The 21195-nt window shown below is 58.3% G+C and overlaps 1 protein-coding gene across 6 annotated transcripts in view; it reads right to left on the bottom strand.

The window, feature by feature from the left end:
- The window catches only part of LOC126037576 (electroneutral sodium bicarbonate exchanger 1-like), a 238885-nt gene extending 218096 nt beyond the window's left edge, over positions 1–20789 (bottom strand). The window contains exons 1-10 of one of the 6 annotated variants that reach the window (XM_049797970.1): positions 20486–20789; positions 19644–19757; positions 19144–19305; positions 18280–18531; positions 17394–17462; positions 16677–16850; positions 16440–16577; positions 15864–15964; positions 15238–15342; positions 13830–14967 (exon numbers count right to left, since the gene is read on the bottom strand). In XM_049797970.1, coding sequence (XP_049653927.1) covers positions 15255–15342; positions 15864–15964; positions 16440–16577; positions 16677–16850; positions 17394–17462; positions 18280–18531; positions 19144–19305; positions 19644–19757; positions 20486–20707 — 1320 coding nt within the window. In that variant the 5' untranslated portion in view covers positions 20708–20789 and the 3' untranslated portion in view covers positions 13830–14967; positions 15238–15254. Of the gene's footprint in view, positions 1–13829; positions 14968–15237; positions 15343–15863; positions 15965–16439; positions 16578–16676; positions 16851–17393; positions 17463–18279; positions 18532–19143; positions 19306–19643; positions 19758–20485 lie in introns of those variants that run through there. The other 5 variants (XM_049797969.1, XM_049797968.1, XM_049797971.1 and 2 more) reach the window with 5 other exon arrangements.
- Positions 20790–21195: the final 406 nt, after the last annotated feature.

Genomic DNA, 21195 nt, shown 5'->3' with positions numbered 1-21195 from the left:
GCCATCCCTCCACCAAGGACCACCCTTCTTCTCCCCAGCAGGACATTCCCAGCTCTCCGCTCTCCGCATTGGGGTTCGGAGGGAGCAGAGGGCTCCCAGGCAATGCTAGGGTGCCATTCTGGTGGCGGGGTCCCCTTTGGGACCCCGGAGGTGAGGACAGCCTGGAGCAGAGCCTGTTCCAGGAGGGTGCATGCAGCTGTGGGGACACTGCCCTTGGTCCCCTCTGCTGGGCACGGGCAGGGCTTACCCAGGGCAGATCCCAGGGGTGTTCGGGCTATGCTTACCAAGCACTCGCAGATCCTCCATGCCTGCGCCGTCTCGGCCAGTCGCACCAGCTGCCTCCACTTCAGGAACTGGCCAGCGCTGCGGAGGGCTTCCTGGGAGGCCTGGTGAGCAGCACAGATGCTACCACCACCATGGGGGGCACAGGACCCTGTGTCCTCCCTCCTGGTGGGGCTCAGAGCCTGTCCTGGCCCATGCAGGGAAGACGCACCAGCTGGGGACTGATGCTGCCAGCAGGTTCAGCACCCCAGGGGAAGAGGAGGGCAGCCACCCTCTCTGGCTGGAAGCCTGTCGGGGCTTCAGCGTTTCAGCTTTGGTGGCCCCAGGCTGCTGCGGAGCCGTAGTCCAGTCTCTGGGGCTGCAGGGACCCATGCCAGGGGCTGTGTGGAGGGAGCTGGGTGGGAAAGGGACCCACCTCCCCATCCACCAGGCAGCAGGAGGAAAAAGGCAGCAGTGGGCAGGGAGGGGGGCTCTGCCTGTTCCTAGGGACTCAACAAGCTAGACCTCACAGTGCAGTGTCAGCATTGCCCTCCCCAAAGGACCAGTCAGGTTGGGAATCCCACCTTGGCCACACTCTCGTCCTGGTCATGCAGGTGAAAGAGCAGCGGCAGCAGGCTGTCCCACACCACCTTCTTCATCTTCTTCTTTTCAGCACCCACCACGAGCCCCATTGCAATTTGGAAGAGATGGATGGAGAGCTCCCGCACCGTGTCCAGCTCCTGGGGGAAGAGGGGAGGAGGACCTCAGCCACAAGCCCATGGCAAGCAAGGGGCTGACATGGAGACAGACATCCCCAAAATGGCTGCAGGCAGCCCTGCTGCAAAAGGCAGCGAGCTGCGGCAGGCAGATGGTCTGCCCAGGGAGACTGGGGTCTCCGGGGCTGAGGGCCAGAGAGGGAAGCCCTGCAGAAGGCTGGAGGATGCTGCCAGAGCAGGGTGTGCATTGGTGGGGCTCAGCACGCCTGCTGCCATCCTGCCACCACTGTCCCCCGCTGCGGCAGGGAGGCCGAGCCGGAGTGAGTCCTTGGTGGGGGGTTTGTGACACAGCACGGAGCCACCAAGGGCAGCAATGGGGTCTGGGGACTGCAGGGCAAAGCATCCCCCTGCAGAGCACAGGGGCTGCAGTGGGAGGCGTGAATGGAGGTGCCCAGGAAGGGGGACATGGGGCTCTCCCCCAGCCTTACATTGTTGAAAAGCAGCAGGAGCTTTCCAGCCAGTGCCAGGGCAGTGAGGCTGAGTCTCTTCCCCTCCAGCAGCCAGAGCATGTTGCCAAGCACGGGCAGGGCCGCGGCGCTGGCATCACTGTCATCATCCAGCAGCTGGTCCATAACGTACGGCAGCAGGATAAGGGCTTTCCTTTCCTGTGTGAGACATGCCACCTCCTTTTTGTAAAGGAGCCACCGATCACAGGGGTGAAAACCCTCTCCACGAACACCGGCCTCCCCACTGGGTTCTCTGCAGGCAGTGCAGGTTACGAGGGCAAGGTCCCGGCAGACAGGGCTCACCAGCATGCCCATGGGAAGAGCAGGGCACACAGGGGGAGGACAGACAGCACTGGCTCCTTGCTAGCCCTTCGGCTGCCCCCTTCTCCACCAGACCCCCCTGGATAGGCTGGTGGGTGACTGGCGCTGCCTGGAAAGCTGCCCAAGCTGCCAGCAGCCCCTGCCATGGCTGCTGTGTTTCACCCTGGGGCTCAACACCTCACGGCCAGGCCCTGCAGACCCCACGCTCAGGCCGGTTGCTCTGCCGCCAGCATCCCTGCTGGGACGTGCTGGCAGTGGGAGCCCGTTCCCGTCAGCACTGCTGCTTCTCTCCTTGGCATGGCACAGCCATGGGGCAGAGGGCCGGGGAGGCAGGAGAGCTGGCAGCAGCCAGCACAGCCCACAATGCCCAGGAAAGCCTGAGCTGCCACGTTACCCACTGTTCCACCCTGGGCTGCTGTCCCGGCTGCCCCCTACTCACTGTGTCAGGCCTCTCGGTGAGCCTGAGGATGGCCCTGAGCACCAGGCTGGGCATCCCCAGGCACTGGCTCTGCAGATAAATGGGGAAGATTTCCAGGGCACGGAACAGCTCTTCACTGATGTTGGTAAAGTCCAGCATCTGAAACACAGGCAGTGGGAGCTGCTGAGGTGTGGTGCTGGCTCCAACCATCAGCTCAGGACAAGGACGCAGGGCAAGACCAAGCCCAGACAGAGAGAGGCAGCAGGGATTGCAGAGAGTCCCCGTGCCCCACACCACAGCACATTGCTTGCTCATCTGCTCCTCCATGGTACCAACCAGAGCCCACCCACTGCCCCAGCTTTCCCCACAGTGGTGGGCATGGGAGAACCGAGCATCGGGGGGAGCTTGGAGTGGTGCCATCAGGCTCACCTCAATGAAGAAGACCATAGCGACCATCTGCCAGGTGGGGTCCTCTGTCCGGAGGAGCTCTACCAGATGGCAGAAGATGGCGGAGCGCAGGCGCCTTGGCATCTTCATCATCTCCCTGACGGGGAAGGAGGCACTGTCAGGCCTGAGCCAGGCAGGCACATCTTTTGGGGGTTTGCACCAGCCTGGACATCGCCAGTCTGTACCACTTTCTCCAAGTAATGGGGACCCCACTGCCATCAGCCCCAAGGGAGGGGGTGGCATGGGGTACCCTGTCCCCAAGGAGCAGGGAGAAGGGGCTCTCACCTGGCGATAATGCGCACTCCCATGAGGTGGGTCTGGGAGCTGAGCAGGGTGTCCCAGCCACCCTGCGCCTTGATGGCCAGTACCTGGTTCTCAAAACCCATGCTGCAGAGCAGCACTTTCAGGGACTGCACCGCAGACCTGCACAAGGAGAAATGCTTAGCTCCCACCCTGGCTTGGCTCCGGGTGGTTGGCAGGGATGAGAGGAAAGGGATGGAGCACCTGATGGGAGTGAGCTGATCCTGTCGGTGCTCCGTCCAGAAGATGTGCACTTCCTGCAGCGTCAGCTCCGTGGTGAATGACGCTTGGAAAAGCAGCGCCAGGAAAAGCTGGGGGAAAATTGCCTCCACCTGCCACAGGCAGACAGACTGCAGGAGGATCTCGCTTATCGCCCTGGTTGCCTGCAGAAGACACCCGGACGCTAAGATGTCCCCTCATCCCTGGGGAGGTCAAGCCTTGGGGCGGGCAGGGAAGGGGAGCAGGGGCCCCGGACAGCTGAGATCAGCCCCGGAGGTCAGCAAGGCTTCGTCCAGCAACTCACAGCCAGGGAGAGGATGCGCGGGTTGTCCTTGGTGGAGGTGGAGGTCTTGCGCAGTGACTGGTTCACCAGCAAGCTGAGCAGCTCCCTCAGCACCTTGTCCGCAGCCCGGAGGTCAGACATCATCGCCCTCCACATGGCCCTGGCGACACTGCAGGGACACGGGGCTCTCTCAGCAGGGACACCCCAGAGGATGGCCGGGCTGAAATCCCTCGGGAGGGTCTTGGGGCCCCTCTCCTAGTGTGAGAGGAGCCCCCAAAGGCTGGTGGTCCCCTTACCGGGTGCACGTCGGGGAGCACTGCAGCAGGCTGGCCACCAACTCCCTGGGGTGTTTGCGCACAAGCACCACCAGGGCCCTGTCCAGGCTTTTGCGGGCTACCACCGCCCTGACGGAGGGCCGGCTTCTGTAGATGGCCCACACGACGTTCAGCACCTGGAGGGGAGACACGGGTGGGAGTGGGGATGTCAGCATGGTGAGCGCGGCCATTTCCCCAGCTCCTACTGGGAGCTGCTTCCGTTCCTAGTGCGGTATGCCAGCTCGAGACGGCATCAGTGCTAGCCAGGCACAGAGCCAGGGGAGGAACAGTCCCCCAGTGGGCTGGAGCATCAGCTGTGCCACCCATGGGCTATTCACCTGCCCCGGCTGGAAGGCACGGTCCGCCACAAGGACATCCACCATGTGGGCAGCCAGCCTGATGCTGTAGGCGCTTGGGTGTCTCAAGCTCTTGATAGCCATGAGGATGATGTCTGCCTGGTCGGAGGACTGGAGGTATTTTGTGAACATCTGCAGGATGAAGGAGAGGAGGGGAGATTTGTTGCCTCACCCAGAGCATCACCCAGAGCATCTTGACTGTGCAGTGAGAGCGGGGCACGGAGCCAGGCTGAGCTGGGGAGGAGACTGATGGTGGGCATCAGGGTCCCGCAGGGGACTGAAGCTCCCTGAGGGCCTTTGCCTAGCCCCTGCTCAGGAACAGCGTGAGCCCCTATCATCCCCACGCATCGGGTGTCCCTTCACTCACACTGAGCCAAAGGCACTTCTTACCAAGAAGATTTTGCGGGTGTGGCTGATTTTCAAAAGCTGCCAGGGCTTCATTGCTTTCCAGTCCTCCTGGAGCTGCAGCTGCTCTGTGCCATGCAGCCAGGGCCACCTGCCTGGGGGGGAGCAAAAACGGGGTGCTTAGAGAGAGGGTGCAGAAGTGGAAGTGCAGTCTGAGAGCATTGGGCAGAAAAGTTGCTGGCAAAGAAAAAGGGCACCAGACAGGTCCAGGGAGCAGGTACCCAGGGAGGGTCCAGGGCTATTGTGAGCGGGGGCAAGGCAAAATGACTTTTCAGACTGCAGGCAGGCAGGCAGGTTGGATAAGGCTTTCTCTCGTCAAGGAGAGTGGCCCCTGACTGCCCATGCCTGGGGGATCCAGCCCGACACAGCTTGTCTTACTTCTCTGCTGCAGGACAAACGTGTGCAGGTGATAGAGAGCTTCTGCAGCCTCAGGACGCATCCCCTTGTCCTTGCAGGTGCAACAGAGGGTGAGGTGCCCCACCAGCTTCCCCAGCATTACAAACTGATGTGTCTTGGAGCACTGATGCCTGCGGACTGTGGCTTGGGCAAAGCAGGGGCAGACCTGGGGGAAGAGAGGCAGTGTGAGCACAACGGGAGCCCCAGCTGCTCCCAGAGCAGCTAGGCAGCAGCCAAGAGCAGGGCAGGGCTGCCGGACCCAGGTTCCTGCCTGTGCCCGGGGCAGCCCTGCCCTGCCCTGCCCTGCCCTGGGAGAGAGCATCGACAGGACAGGGGCAGGGCAAAGACCCCTGCTCCCGACCTGCTGGCTGGGTGCCCAGCTTCCCTGGGAGGTGCCGGGGCTCAGGGGCACAGGGACAGGGCACTGGGGCTGCCCAGACCAGGAGCTCGGTACCTGCGGCAGGGAGTAGGTGGTGATGAAGTTCACCAGCCTGGCGATCCGTGCCATGGCCCTCTCCTGCACCTCTGCCAGCTGGGAATCGGTGAAGGGCAGCAGCAGCTGGGAGGAGAAAAGCTGCTGGTGTGCCAGGGAGGTGGCATGGCACAGCATGGCACAGCCAGGCTTGCTCTGGGGCAGTGCCTGGGATGGGGCATGTGTCCTTCTTGCCCCTCACAGCAACCTGCTGCGGGCAGGCAGGTCACTGCATCCCGCTTCTGCTGCTGCCTCTGCTGCCTTCCATTCACTCCCCACCAAAAAACATCCCTCTGCCTCCCACCCAAGGACTCCAAGGCTTTGGGGTGACCACCTCACTGGGGACCTGTGGTGGGGGCTCTGGGATATGGCCCATGGTGAAGCTGGAGGGGGAAAGCCCCAGGGCTGGGCTCCCCTTGCCAGACAGGCAGGTCCATCTGGGAGGCAGTGTTGGGGAGGACGGGCAGCGGGCAAGGCTGCAGAGGTGGCGTGGGCTGGGGCAGGAGAAGGGGCTCTGGCGGGAGCCAGGAGGCAGGGGGGTGGGGGGGGGGCATGGCTGGTAAGGAGAGACATTCCCTGCCCCCCTCCTTGCACCAGGTGCTGGGGGTGGGCACCGCTCAAGCCAGGGGTCACTGCCCATGGGGACCCTGTGCCAAGGTCAGACCTCCAAGATGTTCTGCAGCTCCACGATGCCAAGGGTGCCGGCACTGCGTACCAGCACCTGCAGCATGCTGTCCATCGTGGCCAGGGTCTGTGAGGGGGACAGAGTCTTGGGGGAAGCCCTGGAAGCCTGGCAGGGGACGGCCATGGCCCTGCGGTGCCCAGGAAGGGGCCTCGCAGCCAGGGAACTCCCCATGGTTCACCCCCTGGCACACCTTGGAGCAGAGTGAAGCATCAGGGCCCTGAGTGTCCTCCTGAGGAGGCAGGTGGAAGATGTTGCAGAAGCAGGCATACAGGAGGCTGTTCTTCTTCTCCTGCAGAAGCAGCCCCGCTCTGCTGCGGGGACAGAGGAGGAGGCAGACCCTGGGCTTAGAGACCTGAGCTGAGCCCCATGCCATGGGGGACCCCTCAACCCTCCATCACACTGGCACTTGCCTTTGCGGGGAAAACCCTGTGGCACCCCCTGCCCTGTTCTCTGCCTCCCTCTCAGACCCAGGACTGGGGATGCCCCCCACCTGGGACCGGTGCCATTGGGGCCACCAAGCTGGGGGCTGGGGCAGGTACCTCATGGAGATGATGGCCAGCATGGCTTGCTGCTGCACCATAATGCCCTGGGGGCCAGCGGGCTCCTCTTGCAGCAGCACCTGGGGAGCACAGCAGCGTGGGACAGCTCAGGATGGGGCAGTTTCCTTCGCCCAGCAAGAGCCTGTGGGGCTGGCAGAGCCCAGGTGCCCCCATCCTGGCACCCCCTCCCCACCCAGCACCCAGTGGTCCCAAGCCCCATGGCTGGAAGGGCTGTGCCCGTCACAGAGCCACAGGCTGGCCAAGGGACCTGCAAACATCCAGCCAGGCCGCCCAGGTGGCTTTGGAGCATCTCCAAGGATGGAGACCTGGAGCAGTGCTCATCCGCAACCCCCCTGCCTGGCCAAGCTCTCATCTGCCCCCGGGGCTGTGTCGCTGCCTGCTGCCCCTGCCCCTGCCCCTGCCTCAGCCTGACTGGCCGTCCCCTCACCTCGATGGTCTCCACCACCTCCGGCTGGCAGAAGTAAAGCATGTCCCACACAGCGGAGTCCACGCTGGTGGTGCTGCAGACGGTGCAGATGGAGGCCAGAAACCTCAGCTTCTGGGCCTCTTGCTGCCAGCCAGGGAGGAGACAGACAGACAGACAGTGTCAGGGGGGAGAGACAGCCAGGTGGGGGGCCCAGCACAGCCCCCAGCACCTCCTGAGCACGGGACAGGGGCCGAAAGACAGGCTGGGAGACACGGGCACAGCCTCATAGAAGTGGCCACGGATACCTTTGGTCTGCTCCTGAGGAAGGCTCGAATGATGTCCAGGGTATTGTCTTCCTCCCTGGGCAAAGCCAAGGCAGAGCAGCACAGATCTGGCCAAGAGAGAGCAGGAAGGGCTGGGGGGCAAGCAGCAGGGAAAACCCGAGCCCTCTGCCCAGCTCCCAGGGATGCCACAAGCCCTTGCTCAAGGCTGGGACACCGGTGTCCCCTGTGTGCCCCAGGAGAGAGGGTGTGATGCTGGAGGGCAGCACAGGGAGGGGGCCCTGCTGTGGTCTGGTAAGGGATGCGCTGGCACCAGGGCACAGGGAGAGTCCCTGTCCCAGAACGCCAGAACAGAGCTCCCTTCCCGGCCACTGCGCTGTGGGAGCTCTGATGCCAGCCTGGCTGGGGGATGTGAGCCTGGCCCAGGACAAGGCAGGACAGGCTGGGGAGCCCCCTGCTCCACAGCACCCGCACACTCACCTGCCCGCAGCAGCTGGACCTCGGACATCTCATGGGGCTTTGGCCTGGATCTGGGAGCCGGGGCAGCTCCAGCCTTCTCCACCCAGGCCTGCCTAACGTGGCCAGGGGGTCTCTCCGCCATCCTGCAGGAGGGAGGGAGGAAAGGGGTGAGGAGGACCCCCTGCCACCCCAGGGGTGGTGGGGGCAGAGGTGGCTGTGCTCAGGGGCTCCTCGCTCCCATCCTGTCCCAACACTGTCCTCCCAGACACTGCGGGAGCAGGGCTGGCTGCCACAGGGTGTCGCAAAGTACCCCAATGTCACTCCCCTAAGCCCCCTGATCCCCCCTCCCCAGAAGCCCTCTGGCTGCCCCGGAGCACATGGACCCCTCCTCGCCCTGGGGGGACGGGACTGGCTCCCTCTTCCTCCTCCTCCCGCTATGGGGCTGGGGTTTGTCTGTATGGGGGCATCCCCCTTGTCGCAGACACCCCTCTGTCCTCTGTCCCTTCCCTCCCAGGGCCTGGTGCCACCCCCACCTATGGCCAGGCCGAGCCGGGGAGCAGCCCCCAGCCCCTCAGGCACGCCGAGGCTCTTCCCTCGTCCTCAGGAGGCGCAGGACAAGGCCCGCCGGGCTCCCCTCGCTCGAAGGCAGGTGGGCACACCGGGACACCAGAGGCCTTCCTGTGCGCTCAGCCACAGCGATCTGCGACCGTTGGGGTCTGCTGGGTTGCCCTGGTTACGGCTGCCGCGGCAGGCGGCAGGGTTCCATCGGCCGTTCGCTGGCACGAGGGAGGGGGGGAGTCCCCCCTCCCCCCCTCCCCGGGGCCTACGCCCCCGCTGGGCTCAGCCCGGGCCTGCTGGGTCGTCTGAGCGGGCGCGGGGGCCCGGGCCGGGGTGCTGGGGGACGCGCTACGCCCGGGGTGGTGGGGCCGGGAGCGAGGTGGCGTGGGCACAGAGGGGTCGGTGCGTGGGGACGGGCGGGAGGTGAGGCGAGAGGCCGGTGGGCAGCGGGAGGCTGCGGGTCGGGCCGTTGCGGCGAGCTCGGCCCAGCAGCGGGGAGCAAGGCGGACGGCAGCGGCGGCGGGGCCGGCAGGTGGGTACGGGCGGGAAGGGGACGGGAACGGGGGAGCGGGGGAAGAAGGAAGGAAGGAAGGAAGGAAGGAAGGGGGAAAGGGGAGGGGGAGAGGGGTCTGGTGATGGGTCAGGGATGGGGTCGATGAGGGGGTCAGGGATGGGGTCAGGGATGGGTCAGGGATGGTCAGTGAGGGGCTGGGGGCCACTTGTCTGGGAGGTCCAGCCGTGGGGTGGGCGCAGTGATCAGCTGGGTGGTGCCGTTCAGGTTTGTGCAGCCTGTGCGGGTGTAGCGTGGTTTGGAGTGATGGGGGGGTGCAGGCAGGGTGGGCTGCGCTGTGCAGGGGTGCAGTCTGTTTTGGGTGCTGGGGGAGGTGCCCTGGACAGACGTGTCATTCATGCTGGGGAAGCAGAACCAGGTGCTGGTGAGCCGGTGCAGCGGTTCCTCCTGCGCAACATTCTTAGGAAAACTCTCCTTTTTCTTTCCTTTTCCTTGCTCCTTCGCTTCCAGATCTCCGTGGTCGCAGTTTGTGCTGCCTCACCTCCAGCACAGCGTGCAGAATGAAACGACGGTCACAGAATTCGTCCTCCTGGGGTTCTGCAGCACCCCAGCCCTGCAGCGCTGCCTCTTTGGCCTTTTCTCTGCCCTCTGCTCTGCCACTCTGATGGGAAACGCACTTGTCTTTCTGCTTATCTGCCTGGACTACTGCCTCCCCATGTACTTCTTCCTCTGCCACCTCTCCATCGCGGACATCTGCTACGCCTCCAGCAATGTCCCCCGTATGCTAAGGAGCCTCCTTGGACAAGGCAGAACCCCCTCCTTTGCTGGGTGTGGGGCACAGAGCCATCTTTATTTAATCTTTGCACTTACGGCGTGCGTGCTGCTGGCCATCATGTCTCACGTTCGCTATGTGGCAATCTGCCGTCCCCTGTGCTATGCCCTCATCGTGATCTGGAGGCTGCGCCTCACCCTTGCCACGGTTTTGTGGGCTTTGGTGTTTGTATTTGGTACACTGCAAGCCTCTCTGGCTTTACACCTGCCTTTCTGTGGCCCCTGCGAGGTTGTCCACTTCTCCTGTGAAATTCTTGCTGTCTCAAAGCTGGCCTGCCCTGCCGCTCCTGCCAATAAAGTCCTGATCTTTGCTGTTTGTGTGTGCTTCTTCCTCTTCCCTTTAGCCCTAATCCCGATTTGCTCCCTGGACAGCCTGGCCACCGATCTGCGCATCCGCTCTGTGCCAGGATGGCACGAAACCACCTCCACCTGTGGCTCCCACCCGACCGTGGTGGGTGTCTTTTATGGAAACGCCATCTTCGTGTACGCGGGGCCCAGGAGCGGTAACTCCTCTGGGAGGGAGAAAGTTCTTTCCCTTTTCTACAGTTTCGTCAGCCCCAGTTTGAACCCCGTCATTGACAGTCGGAGGAACAAGCAGGTGAAGGAAGCCTTGCTGAAGCTTCAGAGAAGGAAGAGGGTCTTTCATTCCGTCTAGCTGGCGCTCTAGGCTTTCACCTGTCTCCTGTCTTTCTGCTCTTTCTTCTTGAGCTCTTGCAGTATTTCTCACGGAATGTTAAGTGGTTAAAAGTGTCCTCGTTTCAGCTTGGATAGAGTTAACTGTCTTCCTAGTAGCTGGTACACTGCTATGTTTTGAGTTCAGTATGCAAAGAACCTTGATAACACTGATGTTTGCAGTTGTTGCCGAGGAGTGTTTAGACTAAAGTCAAGGATTTTTCAGCTTCTCATGCCCAGCCAGCGAGAAAGCTGGAGTTGGCACAGAACACAGCCAGGGCACCTGACCCAAACTGGCCAACAGGGTATTCCATACCATGCGACATCCCATCTAGTATAGGAACTGGGGAGTGGGGGGGGAATCGCTGCTCGGGGACTAGCTGGGTGTCGATTGGTGGGTGGTGAGCGATTGCACTGCGCATCATTTGTACATTCCGATCCTTTTATTATTGCTGTTGTCATTTTATTAGTATTATCATTATTAGTTTCTTCCTTTCTGTTCTATTAAACCGTGCTTATCTCAACCCACGAGTTTTACTTCTTTTTCCGGATTTTCTCCCCCATCCCACTGGGTGGGGGGGGAGTGAGTGAGCGGCTGGGTGGTGCTTAGTTGCTGGCTGGGGTTAAACCACGACAGAGACAGAGTCACAGCAGCACAGAATGGATGCTGAAAGAGACCTCTAGAGATCATCCAGCCCACCTCGGCTGCTCGAGCAGGGCCAGCTGCAGCAGGCTGTGAGTCTGCTTCTCGAAGGTTCTATTGGCTGCGTTGCTCCCAGGTTGTGGAGCTCGCATGGGAAATGGGCAATGAAGAGGGATGAAGTTTTCGGGCACTTTCTGGCCGGTGCAGTGATTTTTTTTTTTTTTTTTCCCTTCTGATTTTTTCTCCCCACTTCCTGGTCTTGCGGCTGCCCAAGGCACAGCCAGACAAGCGGAGGAGGGTCCGTGCCTGGCCTGCAGCTCCCTCCCTCGCCATTCTTGGGGTGATTTGGGGTTATGTTGCTGTGTCAGTGAGGCAAAGCTGGGCTCTTGGGGGCTGAGGTCAGTGGGACCCGAGGAAGGCCGTGATGGTCTTGAGGCTTTGAAGGGCTGTGCACCGAGCCCTGTCCCCGCTGGAGGGGACGCTGGTGGTGTTCAAGACGAAGGCCTTGCAGCCCTTGTTGTCGTGTGTGCCCGTGTCCCCCCCGGCCCCCAAGGTCTGTTGTTGTCGCAGGGGCTCTGTGCTGCTTTCTGCATGGGGCCGTGTCCGTGAGTCCTGCAGGGACCTGTCTGTACTGGCTTCCCCACCAAAGGGCTGCTTCCCCTGCGGAAGGGGAGAGGGGAGTTGTTCCCGTTCCCGTCCCCCCACCATCGCCTGCCCAGCTGGTGGAGACTGGGCCCTGGGGGTGGCTGGGTTCCCCTTGTGGCTTGCTGGCTCAGATTTGGGGCTCAGTGGGGCTTTTGCACCTCTTGGGGGCTGTTTCTTGGTGCCCCCTGTGCTCCCTCCCCGTCCCACACAGGCACCAAGCAGTTCTGGAGAAGGAGCTTTTAATTAAAAAGACAAGTGGCCGGTGGAGGCAGGTCGGTGGTTGTCCACTGGATGCGGAAGACCCGGGGGTCGAAGAGGCAGCCACATGGAGCCCTCTGCAGACCTGTGTGGGTGAGGGGGAGCCGTGCTGGGCCGGGGGGACTCTCTGGGGGCACCCACCGAGCCGGCCCCGATGGCCGACATCCCCCAGCTCTGGGCCAGGGGCGTGGGGAGCTTGTGGCCGGGGTGATCCCCATGGGGTGAGCCGCTGTGCCAGTGGGACAGGGTTGCAAATCGGGGAGGAGACTGGCATCTAGGAGGTGAAAGGGGAGAGGTGGCCCCAAATATTTGGGGAATTCTCTGCAGATGGGCTTTACTGGGCACGCGCCGCCCGGGCGAGGGCAAGGATGCTCACCGGGGCTTGCTGAACCCCCATGCGAAAAGTGCCGGGGGAATGGGTGTGATGGGGATGGCGAAGGGGCCAGAGCAGACTGGGGTGCCATACCTGCTGGTGGTGCCTGGGGGGCCCGGGCTGCAGGGAAGGGCTGCTCCCATGCGGGCAGGCGGCATAGGTTGGCTGAGCCTGAGAGAATGAGACAGGAGCGATGGCCGGCGGTCACCTCTGCTCTTGTCCTCCAAGAGCATCCCTGGGCTGCAGGGGTTGGGGTCGGTCCCTACCTCAAGGGTAGAAGGTTTTGGGGAGCACGAATGGCTGGAAAAGCTGGGGCGCTGGGGGGCCCCAGGGCCCAGGCAGTGGGAGCTGCGTTGGTGGCCGTGCCATGGTCCCTTCTGGCTGTTAGCTGCCAAGGACTCTTTGGCGTCTCCCCGGAAGGAATGCGGGGGCTCCCTGTGTTCCGCCCCACCCCCAAGAGCCTCCCCAGGTCCTCCTGGGGAGGGAAAGAGTTAAGGGAGGCTGGGGTGGCCCCGGGGCCTACAGGCGGCTCTCGGGGTCTGCGGGTGCAAATGCTCTTGGCTTTCAACAGTATTTTTCCGGTGGGGGAAGAAGAACAAGTTGATTCAGCCGAGCCGAGTGGGCACCAAGCTGCAGCCACAGCCTCCTTGCGCCAGATGGCAAATGCGTTTGTGACCGTTGCCCGCGCTTCTGTTCACTGCGTTGACCGGAGCGAGGCAGAAATAGGAAAAAGGACGTCGAGGGCATGAAGGAAGGCCATGCAGTGTTGCTCGGTGGCACGCTTTCCCCCAGCCCTCGCTCCAGTAGTGCTGTCAGGTCTTTCAGTCTCCTGCTGGGAAAAGCAGCAGCTCTGGATCCCCCTGGGAGGGGGTGGCCCTTTCCCTGGGTGCGTGACACCCCGGAGGAGACGGTACCCGCTGCCGCGTGCTCCCAGAAAAGGACTGGATTCTGCCCAACGTCCGGTGTCGGGGCGCTGGGGCTGTTTGCGCTCTACGGGATCCCAGGGATGGGGTTAGTACATCCCCTCCTTGTGCTTGGAGGATTCGGCGCTAGCAAGGACACCCCAAGGGTACCAAGGACACAGGCCTCTCGCTCCCGCTGTGTGAACAGTGTGTGGCCTGGGGGAGTCGGGACAACTGCCGTGAACTGGAGGCCAAAGATCTCTCCTGGCCTGTATCCTGGTAATCAAAGAGATTGCGCTCTGTTCGTGAGGCACCTCTGGCTGCAAGATTGTGCAAGGCCATGTGCTGCGTAACTTGTGGCAGGGACCGATGCTGGGGGCATGAAGGCAAGCGCGCTTCTAAAAGCATAAAACTCCATTTCATTTCAGAGCGCAGCTGAGCCACCCCGCTCCTCCAGACTCTGCCATCTGCACCGCTGTGGCTGGGACCGGGCAGTGCTGCACATCCCAAAGGCCACCAAGTCACACCCGTGTCCCTGCTTTGCCGGGAGCTTCTGCGATGCGAGCGATGTTCTGGGGGCTGATCTCTTGGACTACAGCTACCCCGTCCCTGACCGGCAGCTGGCCAGGAGGGTTGTGTCCAGGGTGGAATTCCACCTCTCTGACAAGAACCTGGCCAAGGATGCTTTCCTCCTGAAACATGTCCAGAAGAACAAGATGGGCTTCGTCAGCATCAAACTGCTGACGTCCTTGAAGAAGGTAGGCAGCGCGTTGCGTTGGCCAGCCGAGGTGGGAAGTGGCCTCCATGTGGAAGACGCCTGGATGTCTGGGTGTCTGGGTGTGCTCTGGCTGTCTGCCATGGCCAAAACACTGCTGTGTTATCAACAGCTTTCTAGCTACCAGTACAGAGCACAGCACTACGAGGGCTGCTGTGGGGTAAAGGAACTCCAACTCAGCCAGATCCAATACAGAAGGAAAGTGGAGAAACAACAGAGGGAACAGCCCAGGGACACAGAGCCCCAGGTCTCATCTGGCCGCTCCTGTGACGATACGGTGTATGCAAAATCAAATACCTGAAGTGCTCCCTTAGATGCAGTTTACAGCCAGGGGACAAGAAGGTGGCAGTTCTGCATTTTGCAGCTCCCAGGCTGATGGCAGAGCCAAAGCAAAAAAAACAAACCCCAAACCAAACCAACCAAGAGAGGTAAAACTGGAGCGCAGGGAGCAAATGCTTTTCTTTCACCTTAGGCCAACTGCTTGGACGCTCTCTATGCTGCCCTGCCGCAGAGGGCATCCCTCTCGTACCAGTAAGAGACATAAGAGTGAATTAAAGCCAGGACCCCAAACCAGACCAAAAACCCGGTTGTGATCAAGAAGAAAGTGGAGAATGCATCAAATATAACAGAAAATTATTTTGGACATTCCCAGTTTACATTTGAAAAAAAGAGAAAAAAAAAGAGGAGGAATTAGGTATTAAAAGAGCAGCACTGAATGATAAAGCCATAGCAGTCCCTCTACCACTACAAACCCACACCCCCACACGCACGTACGCACACAGACTGAACACCACCAAACTCCCCTTGACTGTGACGTTCACCTCAGCTTGCTGGTCTAGAGATACTGAATGCCTGAAGCACACCAAGGATAACTGAAAACATCTGCATGGCTTTAATGGGAATCCTCCAACTGAAACAAAGCACTTTCTCCCTCTGTCTGCGTTGGCACATCCCCGAGTCACGCTCTCACTCCTCTCCTTCAAAGTCAAGATTCCTAAACGTGAAAAGCGGGAGTGGGGAAAGGCGAAGGGAAGAGAAAAAGAGGGAGAGCATCATCAGTGGAAGACCTGCCAGCTGCTGCTGATTCAGCCCTGTTTGGGGGACCACCCCAGCAGAGAGGAGTTGGTTTGCATGCCACGGTCCTCACTGCCTGTTCCCAGGGACAGGCCGTTTGCTCAGCCTTGCTGGCCAAAGCGTGGGAAAAGCGTAGGTGTGCGCCGTCGCTTGCTGAGGAGCACGGTCACGATCACATGCAATCCTTTACCTTTTTCCTCCCTGGATTCAAAGGGTTTCTGTCTTCAAAGTGAGAGCCTTCCATATGGTCGTTTGTGACATTTCATCCAGGATAACAATCTCAGAAGGATCAGTCCTGCAATAAATATTTTACATAGCAATCCGTGATTATGGGAACTGATGCCACCAAGGGCATTAGCATCAGCAAGAGGAACAGCGGAGCCCCGAGAATCAAAGCTCTGCATAACCGTGGGAGGTTTTGCTGGATGAGGAGTTTTGGGAGGCAAGCCGGGGAGCTGCAGAGCAACAGCTCTGTGCAAAGGCTCTTGCTGGGGCTTAGCCCCGGTCCGGGTTCCTAAGCCACTGCTGGTACAGATCACGCCTGCAACTCCTCATGTGTTAAGTATGAGGATCTCCAGCTACCGTAAAAGCACTGATGAGGCAAGGTTTGGGGGTCAAACGCAAGTGCTGCAGCCACTCTGCTTGCGGTCAGAGCCTTGCAATCACTTCCTGCAGCCCTGCCCCCGAATTCGATTTTCCCACCAAGCTGCCTGCTGGTTTCTGTGGGATGCCCCACAAAGAGGCAAGTGGAGAAAACTCTGCCAAACACCATCAAGCTAATCTTGCCGGGGGTCCTGGCGCTTGGTGGGGCTTTACCCGTCACTGCTTTGCTTTGGGATATCCACGTTACTGGTCTTCCCCACGTTCAGCTGAACTGAACTTGCAGCAGCAGCAGCTTCCATGGCCCTCCTGGACTCCTGATGTAAAAAAGGGACAAATCACGTTCTCTGTCTTTGATCAAAGTGGAGATAAGCTGAATGCCCAGCACAAACTTAGCAGTCTGCCCTCCGCTTCTGCCCCTTGGCAGCTATAGGTATTAGTGCAGCAGGGGAGAAACCGTTCACTCCAAAGATTTCGGGGCAGGGGGATTGTGTGTTCAAAACACGATTATGAGCAAGTCTTGCCAGCAGCAGCAGCAGCATCATCTAATAATAATCATCATAATGATAATGACCTTTGTGAAAAACGACTCGTTTTAAAAATTACACCTGTATTCAAGCGTTCAGCTCACTGCTACTTGAGGAAACAAAGGTTACAAAAGTTACAGGCTATTGGGATCTATTTCGATTGAGTGCTGATCTTCCCCCAACATTTCCAGACAAGCTGTAAGAGAAACAGGCAATCTCACAGACACACGGAGATGTCCAGCCCCGAGGACACAGCAAGCCTTACCTCTTCTTCTTCTCCAGCTTCATTTCTGGCATCGTCCAACTTCTTCTTCCTTTCTGGCATAAGGTCATCCAGAAAGCTGAGCTCTCGCTTTGAGAAGCAGAAATCCATCGCTTTCCGGACAAATACGAGAGCCAAAACCTTCACGAATAAGAGGGAAGATGCGGTGAGCTCAGAGACGATGCCACCTCTCACAACAACGCTGCAAACACCCCGCTGCCGAGCGGTGGCAGCTCTTACCATCATGGGAAAGATGATGGCGGCACGGGACACCTTGATGGTCCAGAGCAGGACGAGGCAGGTCAGCTGGATCGCCGTGAAGAAATGCACCTTTCGCAAGGGCACGTGCCGCAGGTAGATAAAATCCGGCTGGTGTTTCACTGGCATCCAAAACAGCTTCAAGCGATCAAAGAACTGCGAAATAAAAGGGAAAGGTTGCCACCTTGGGACTGCGGCAAGTTGCTGGCCCTCTCGAGACGTGGAGGCACTTTGCAGCATCTCGCTTGCCGTCAGAACTCCTGGATCCCACCGCATTCCTCCTGGGAGCAGCACCCATTTTCCCTTCGCTCCATCTAGCAACCGGCTTGCCCCTGAGAGCTGTCCACCAAACGGCAACTATTCCATGCCATTCCATTATTAGCATTTCTCAGCCCACTGAATCCCCCTGCGAGGATTTCCACCAGTGGTAGAAACTGCCTTCCCTTTGCACCAAATTCCCCCGCTTTTCACGTAACCAAACACTGACCTGCCCTAAACCCTGCAACAGAGAGCGCTGAACTTGCCTGGTCCTCCCAGCCCTATCTACCTCCTGTGCCTCCACCAATCTCTTTCTTACACAAAAGAGTTTCATTGCTTGCTCTGCGAGAAGTTTTTCCCATGCCACTGCTTTTTTCCCTGCTGCTACAGAGACAAAATACCAGGGAGCCGACATGCTGCACGCTGTAAAAGAGTCCGTACCTGAATTCTTCTGAGCGATGACACACCCATGTAGAGAAAGACGCCATAAAGCACAGGCATTGGTATAAACTGGGGGGGGGGGGGGGGAAGAAAAAAAAAGAAAGAATGCAATCGTTTCTTTTTCTGTATTGCATTTTCAGTATTACCACCCTCTTCCACAGGCACTGCCTAAAATTGCTTGAAGCTTTCCAGCTTCCATTCAGGCTTAGAGATGGGTCAGATATTAACCATTGTTTTGCCATTTTGTGCGCACGAGTGAGCTAAGGCTCTGCTTTAGGCTGAACTTGGGAGTTATCTCTCCTCAGAATAATCCTATTTTCCAGAAAGGTTGGAGGAAAATAGGCAATTTCACCCGTGCTACCCTATGCCGCATTCTCTGGCGGTAGAAGAAACACTTCTGCCTATTCTTGGGGCAACAGGCAAAGGCCACAGGCCTCCTTTTAGCCTAGAGACGAGATTACTTTGTGGGAGGAACGTGCAAGGAAGCCCACAGGGATGACCTCAGTGTGTTTAGCTCCTGGGAACGGCTGCTCCGCGGCATTTGGGGAGCAAATTGCAGCCACTAAAGGGCTGCCTGTTTGAAACAGAGCAGATGTGCTCGTCTGAATATGCTCAACTGTAACCCATAAACATGGGTGGGCCTGAAAGACACCCAAAAATTCAAGCAGTTGCGTTGCTTGCTCGCCTCGAGCACACCAAATGGGGGCCTGAAGGGCTGCAAAACCTAACCGAGGCTGGTTCCCACCGTTGGTCAAGCCCCAAGGGTTGGGACCACCTCCTCCTCCTCCGCTCCACAACTAACTACTCAGGCCTGCAGAGAGGGGACTGTTTTTCTGTAACCTCCAACAAGCTCACGGTTGTTGGGTGGTTTGCATTTTCCTCTCACCTTTAACACGGAAGTGAAGAAGACAGAGCAGCCCATGAGCACAAAGATCAGCAAGCCAGTGACTCTCTGCTCTCGTATCCCCAGAAACTTGGGTTGTTCTCCTGGAGCTGAGCAGTCAGACTCTACTTTGAGGCTATTCACGTGGGTGATGGACAGGACGGTCGCAGCCACAAACCAGGGCAGCCCCATCACAGAGCACACCCCGAGCATCACGGCCACCACAAAAAGGTCCAGGTGGTACCCGCATCCTTTCTGCAGGCAGGAAAACAAGAAACAGAGCATCCCATAGCACAAGAGCAAGGATAACGTCGCAAGTCAGACTCAAACCCTGCTCGAGCACAAGTCAACTTCTTCAGAATTCAAAACAAGAAATGGAAACAAGCAAGGGTGTACGCAGGCTTTGCACAAGCACCTGGCATGAAAATCTGGCAGGAGTTCAGACACAATGGATATGCAGAGCTTGTGCATTAAATACTTCTCCAAAAAACAACAAGCCACAACCCAAAAGCACCAAACCATTTTTTCCACTCACAAAGAAAACTGTACCACTTGCAAGGAAGGTGTGACTCTGAGTTATCCCTGGCAGCGCATCAAAACAATTCATTCCCCACACCTGCTGCTGCTGCCATTTTAAAACAAAAACGCAGTTCTCTATTGCTCCAAGATTAATTTGCTCCTCCAAAAGGTTGCTCATCTGAACTGCCCTGTCACTTGCTCCCTGCATCATCGTTAATCCAGGAGAGCATCCTGCCACGCAGCCTGACCTTGTCCCAAACCAATGCCTTCAGAAAGCATCGGGAATAAGAGCTTCCCCCCAGACCTGCAGCCCAGAAGGGGCTGGAGTCATCTCTCGCAGGCCCTTACCTTCAGCTTGTGCTCCTTCCTGTTCACAATAACGGCACTGATCTGCTGGTCCATGAATATCAAGATGGTGCAGAGCAGAGCTGGGACGAGCGCAGCCAACACCGTCCACCAAGGGTTGGGTCCTATGGGGTTGATGAACCACCCGCGATCGTCTCTGGTAGGCTGCAACAAAGCCCACACATCAGCATTGTCTCCCAGCCCAGGCACTCCACTGGCTTTCATTTTCCCCTCCCTCCTTGCGTCAGAGCACCTCCCAGCCCTGGCTTCATGTCCCCCTCTCCCGGGGGCTTCAGCAGTGCCAGTCTCCTCCTTGCAAGCAGCTCTAGATACTTCCCCTGTAGGTATCTAGTTTTGGGGCCATCTTCTCGTTTCCAGGAGGAAGCAAGGCACTTGGAGGTGGAAGAGGAGATGGTCACACCACCAGCATCTCCTCCAGACTCAGCCCTGCCCTGCCCCGGCATCACCTTGTGGCACCCCCACGTGCCAAAACACCCCGTTACCTTGAACGCATGGGGGACCTGGAGCTTCGGCGATGGGATCCCAACCACAAAGTCAAGGAGCACCATGATGACGATGGTGAGGAAAACAGCAAAGTCGCTCACTGTGGACCGTACCTGGGGCGAGAAACCAGAGGTGAGAGGGGCATGGCAAACAGGGCCGTAAGGTGAGATGCAAAAGTTGCAGACATCCACAACATTAAGGCTGCTTAACCAAATCCCACCACCCCTCTGAGCACATGCAGCCTGATCCCTTGCTTAGATACTGCTGCTGTGTTTGTCCCTGTGAGATCTGGGGTCAGACAATAAAAAAAAGCTTAACTAGGCCAACAAGGGTTGGTTTAAGTCAAAATCTAAAAATAATAATAATAATATTAAAAATAAGAAAACACATGTCTGCCACTACAGCTACACTCACAGCTACAATGGCAACAAGGCACTGAGGCATCCTTTAGTCCTCAAAAGGAAGCTCCTCATTCGAATCTACTTTCCACTCGAGCACATAATGCGCAGAAGGTAGGGGAAAAAAAACAAACCGAAAACCCCAACCCCCAAAACTTTGGGAAACCTGACTTCCTACTACCTGAGGAGAAGAAAAAAAATAAAAAAAAATCAAACCCCAAAAATCTTCAATCTGGGGCAGGTCACGAGGCAGGTGGGAAACGCTACGATGATTTTGCACTCATGGAAATGAGTGTGGGACATCCAAGCTCTTGGAGAGCTTGGCCTGCAAGGCCAACGTTTCCCAGCTTGACCAAGGCAGGGCAAATACTGCTTAGTGCTCCAGGAAAGCCATTTTGGGAAACGAGTGCGGAGATGGACACTGGCCACCTCCTTCTACTTACTCTGGTTGGAAAGTAGCGGCTGGTTTTAAACTTCTTCAAGAAGCTTGACAGGGCAAAGGTGGCGAAGAAGAGGATGCAGCACCAGAAGAATACATCAGGGGTGTAGGGGCCGTCGCGTCCACAGGCAGGTCCTTGAAACTCCCCACGCAAATACTGACATTTCTGGAGAAACAGAGCGTCAGGACACAAAGGCAGTGCACGTGCGGCAGGGAAACCTCGCATAGCTAGGGGGTTTTGAGGATCTTGGTCCAAGATCCACGACCCTGTAACTGCTCCTGCCAATGGAGATTTATATTTAATGAGCAGCAGCAGCTGAACAAGTGACACATCGAACTACACAGCGGAGAAATGAGATGTGAGGAGACACCATACGCTAGTAACATATTACAAGAAACACTCATCCAGGTGACACTCTTCCATCAGTTGCTTGCATTCATAGCACTGTGTTTCCTTAACTGCATCTGGCTTCAGTCCTGACATCTTCCCGCAAAAAACAACATGCCAGGCTCTCCCAACCCTGTGAAGAAAACCTCATCAGCTTTCCTAACTAAAAAGTAATTCTTTTAAAAATTATTTTTAAACCTGAAAAGGACTAGGATTCACAGGACTAGCATCATTACATTCACTTCACAGTCCTCCTCAAAATGGGAGAACAAAAGATAATTGACATGACAAACGCCACAGTTACAGACGTTCCTTCCTGGGGGTGC

Source organism: Accipiter gentilis, chromosome 4 (assembly GCF_929443795.1).
Source record: "Accipiter gentilis chromosome 4, bAccGen1.1, whole genome shotgun sequence".
In the NCBI taxonomy this organism is placed as follows: Eukaryota; Metazoa; Chordata; class Aves; order Accipitriformes; family Accipitridae; genus Astur; species Astur gentilis.
Note: the sequence above shows the minus strand (reverse complement) of the source record. Positions and strands in the feature narration are given on the sequence as shown.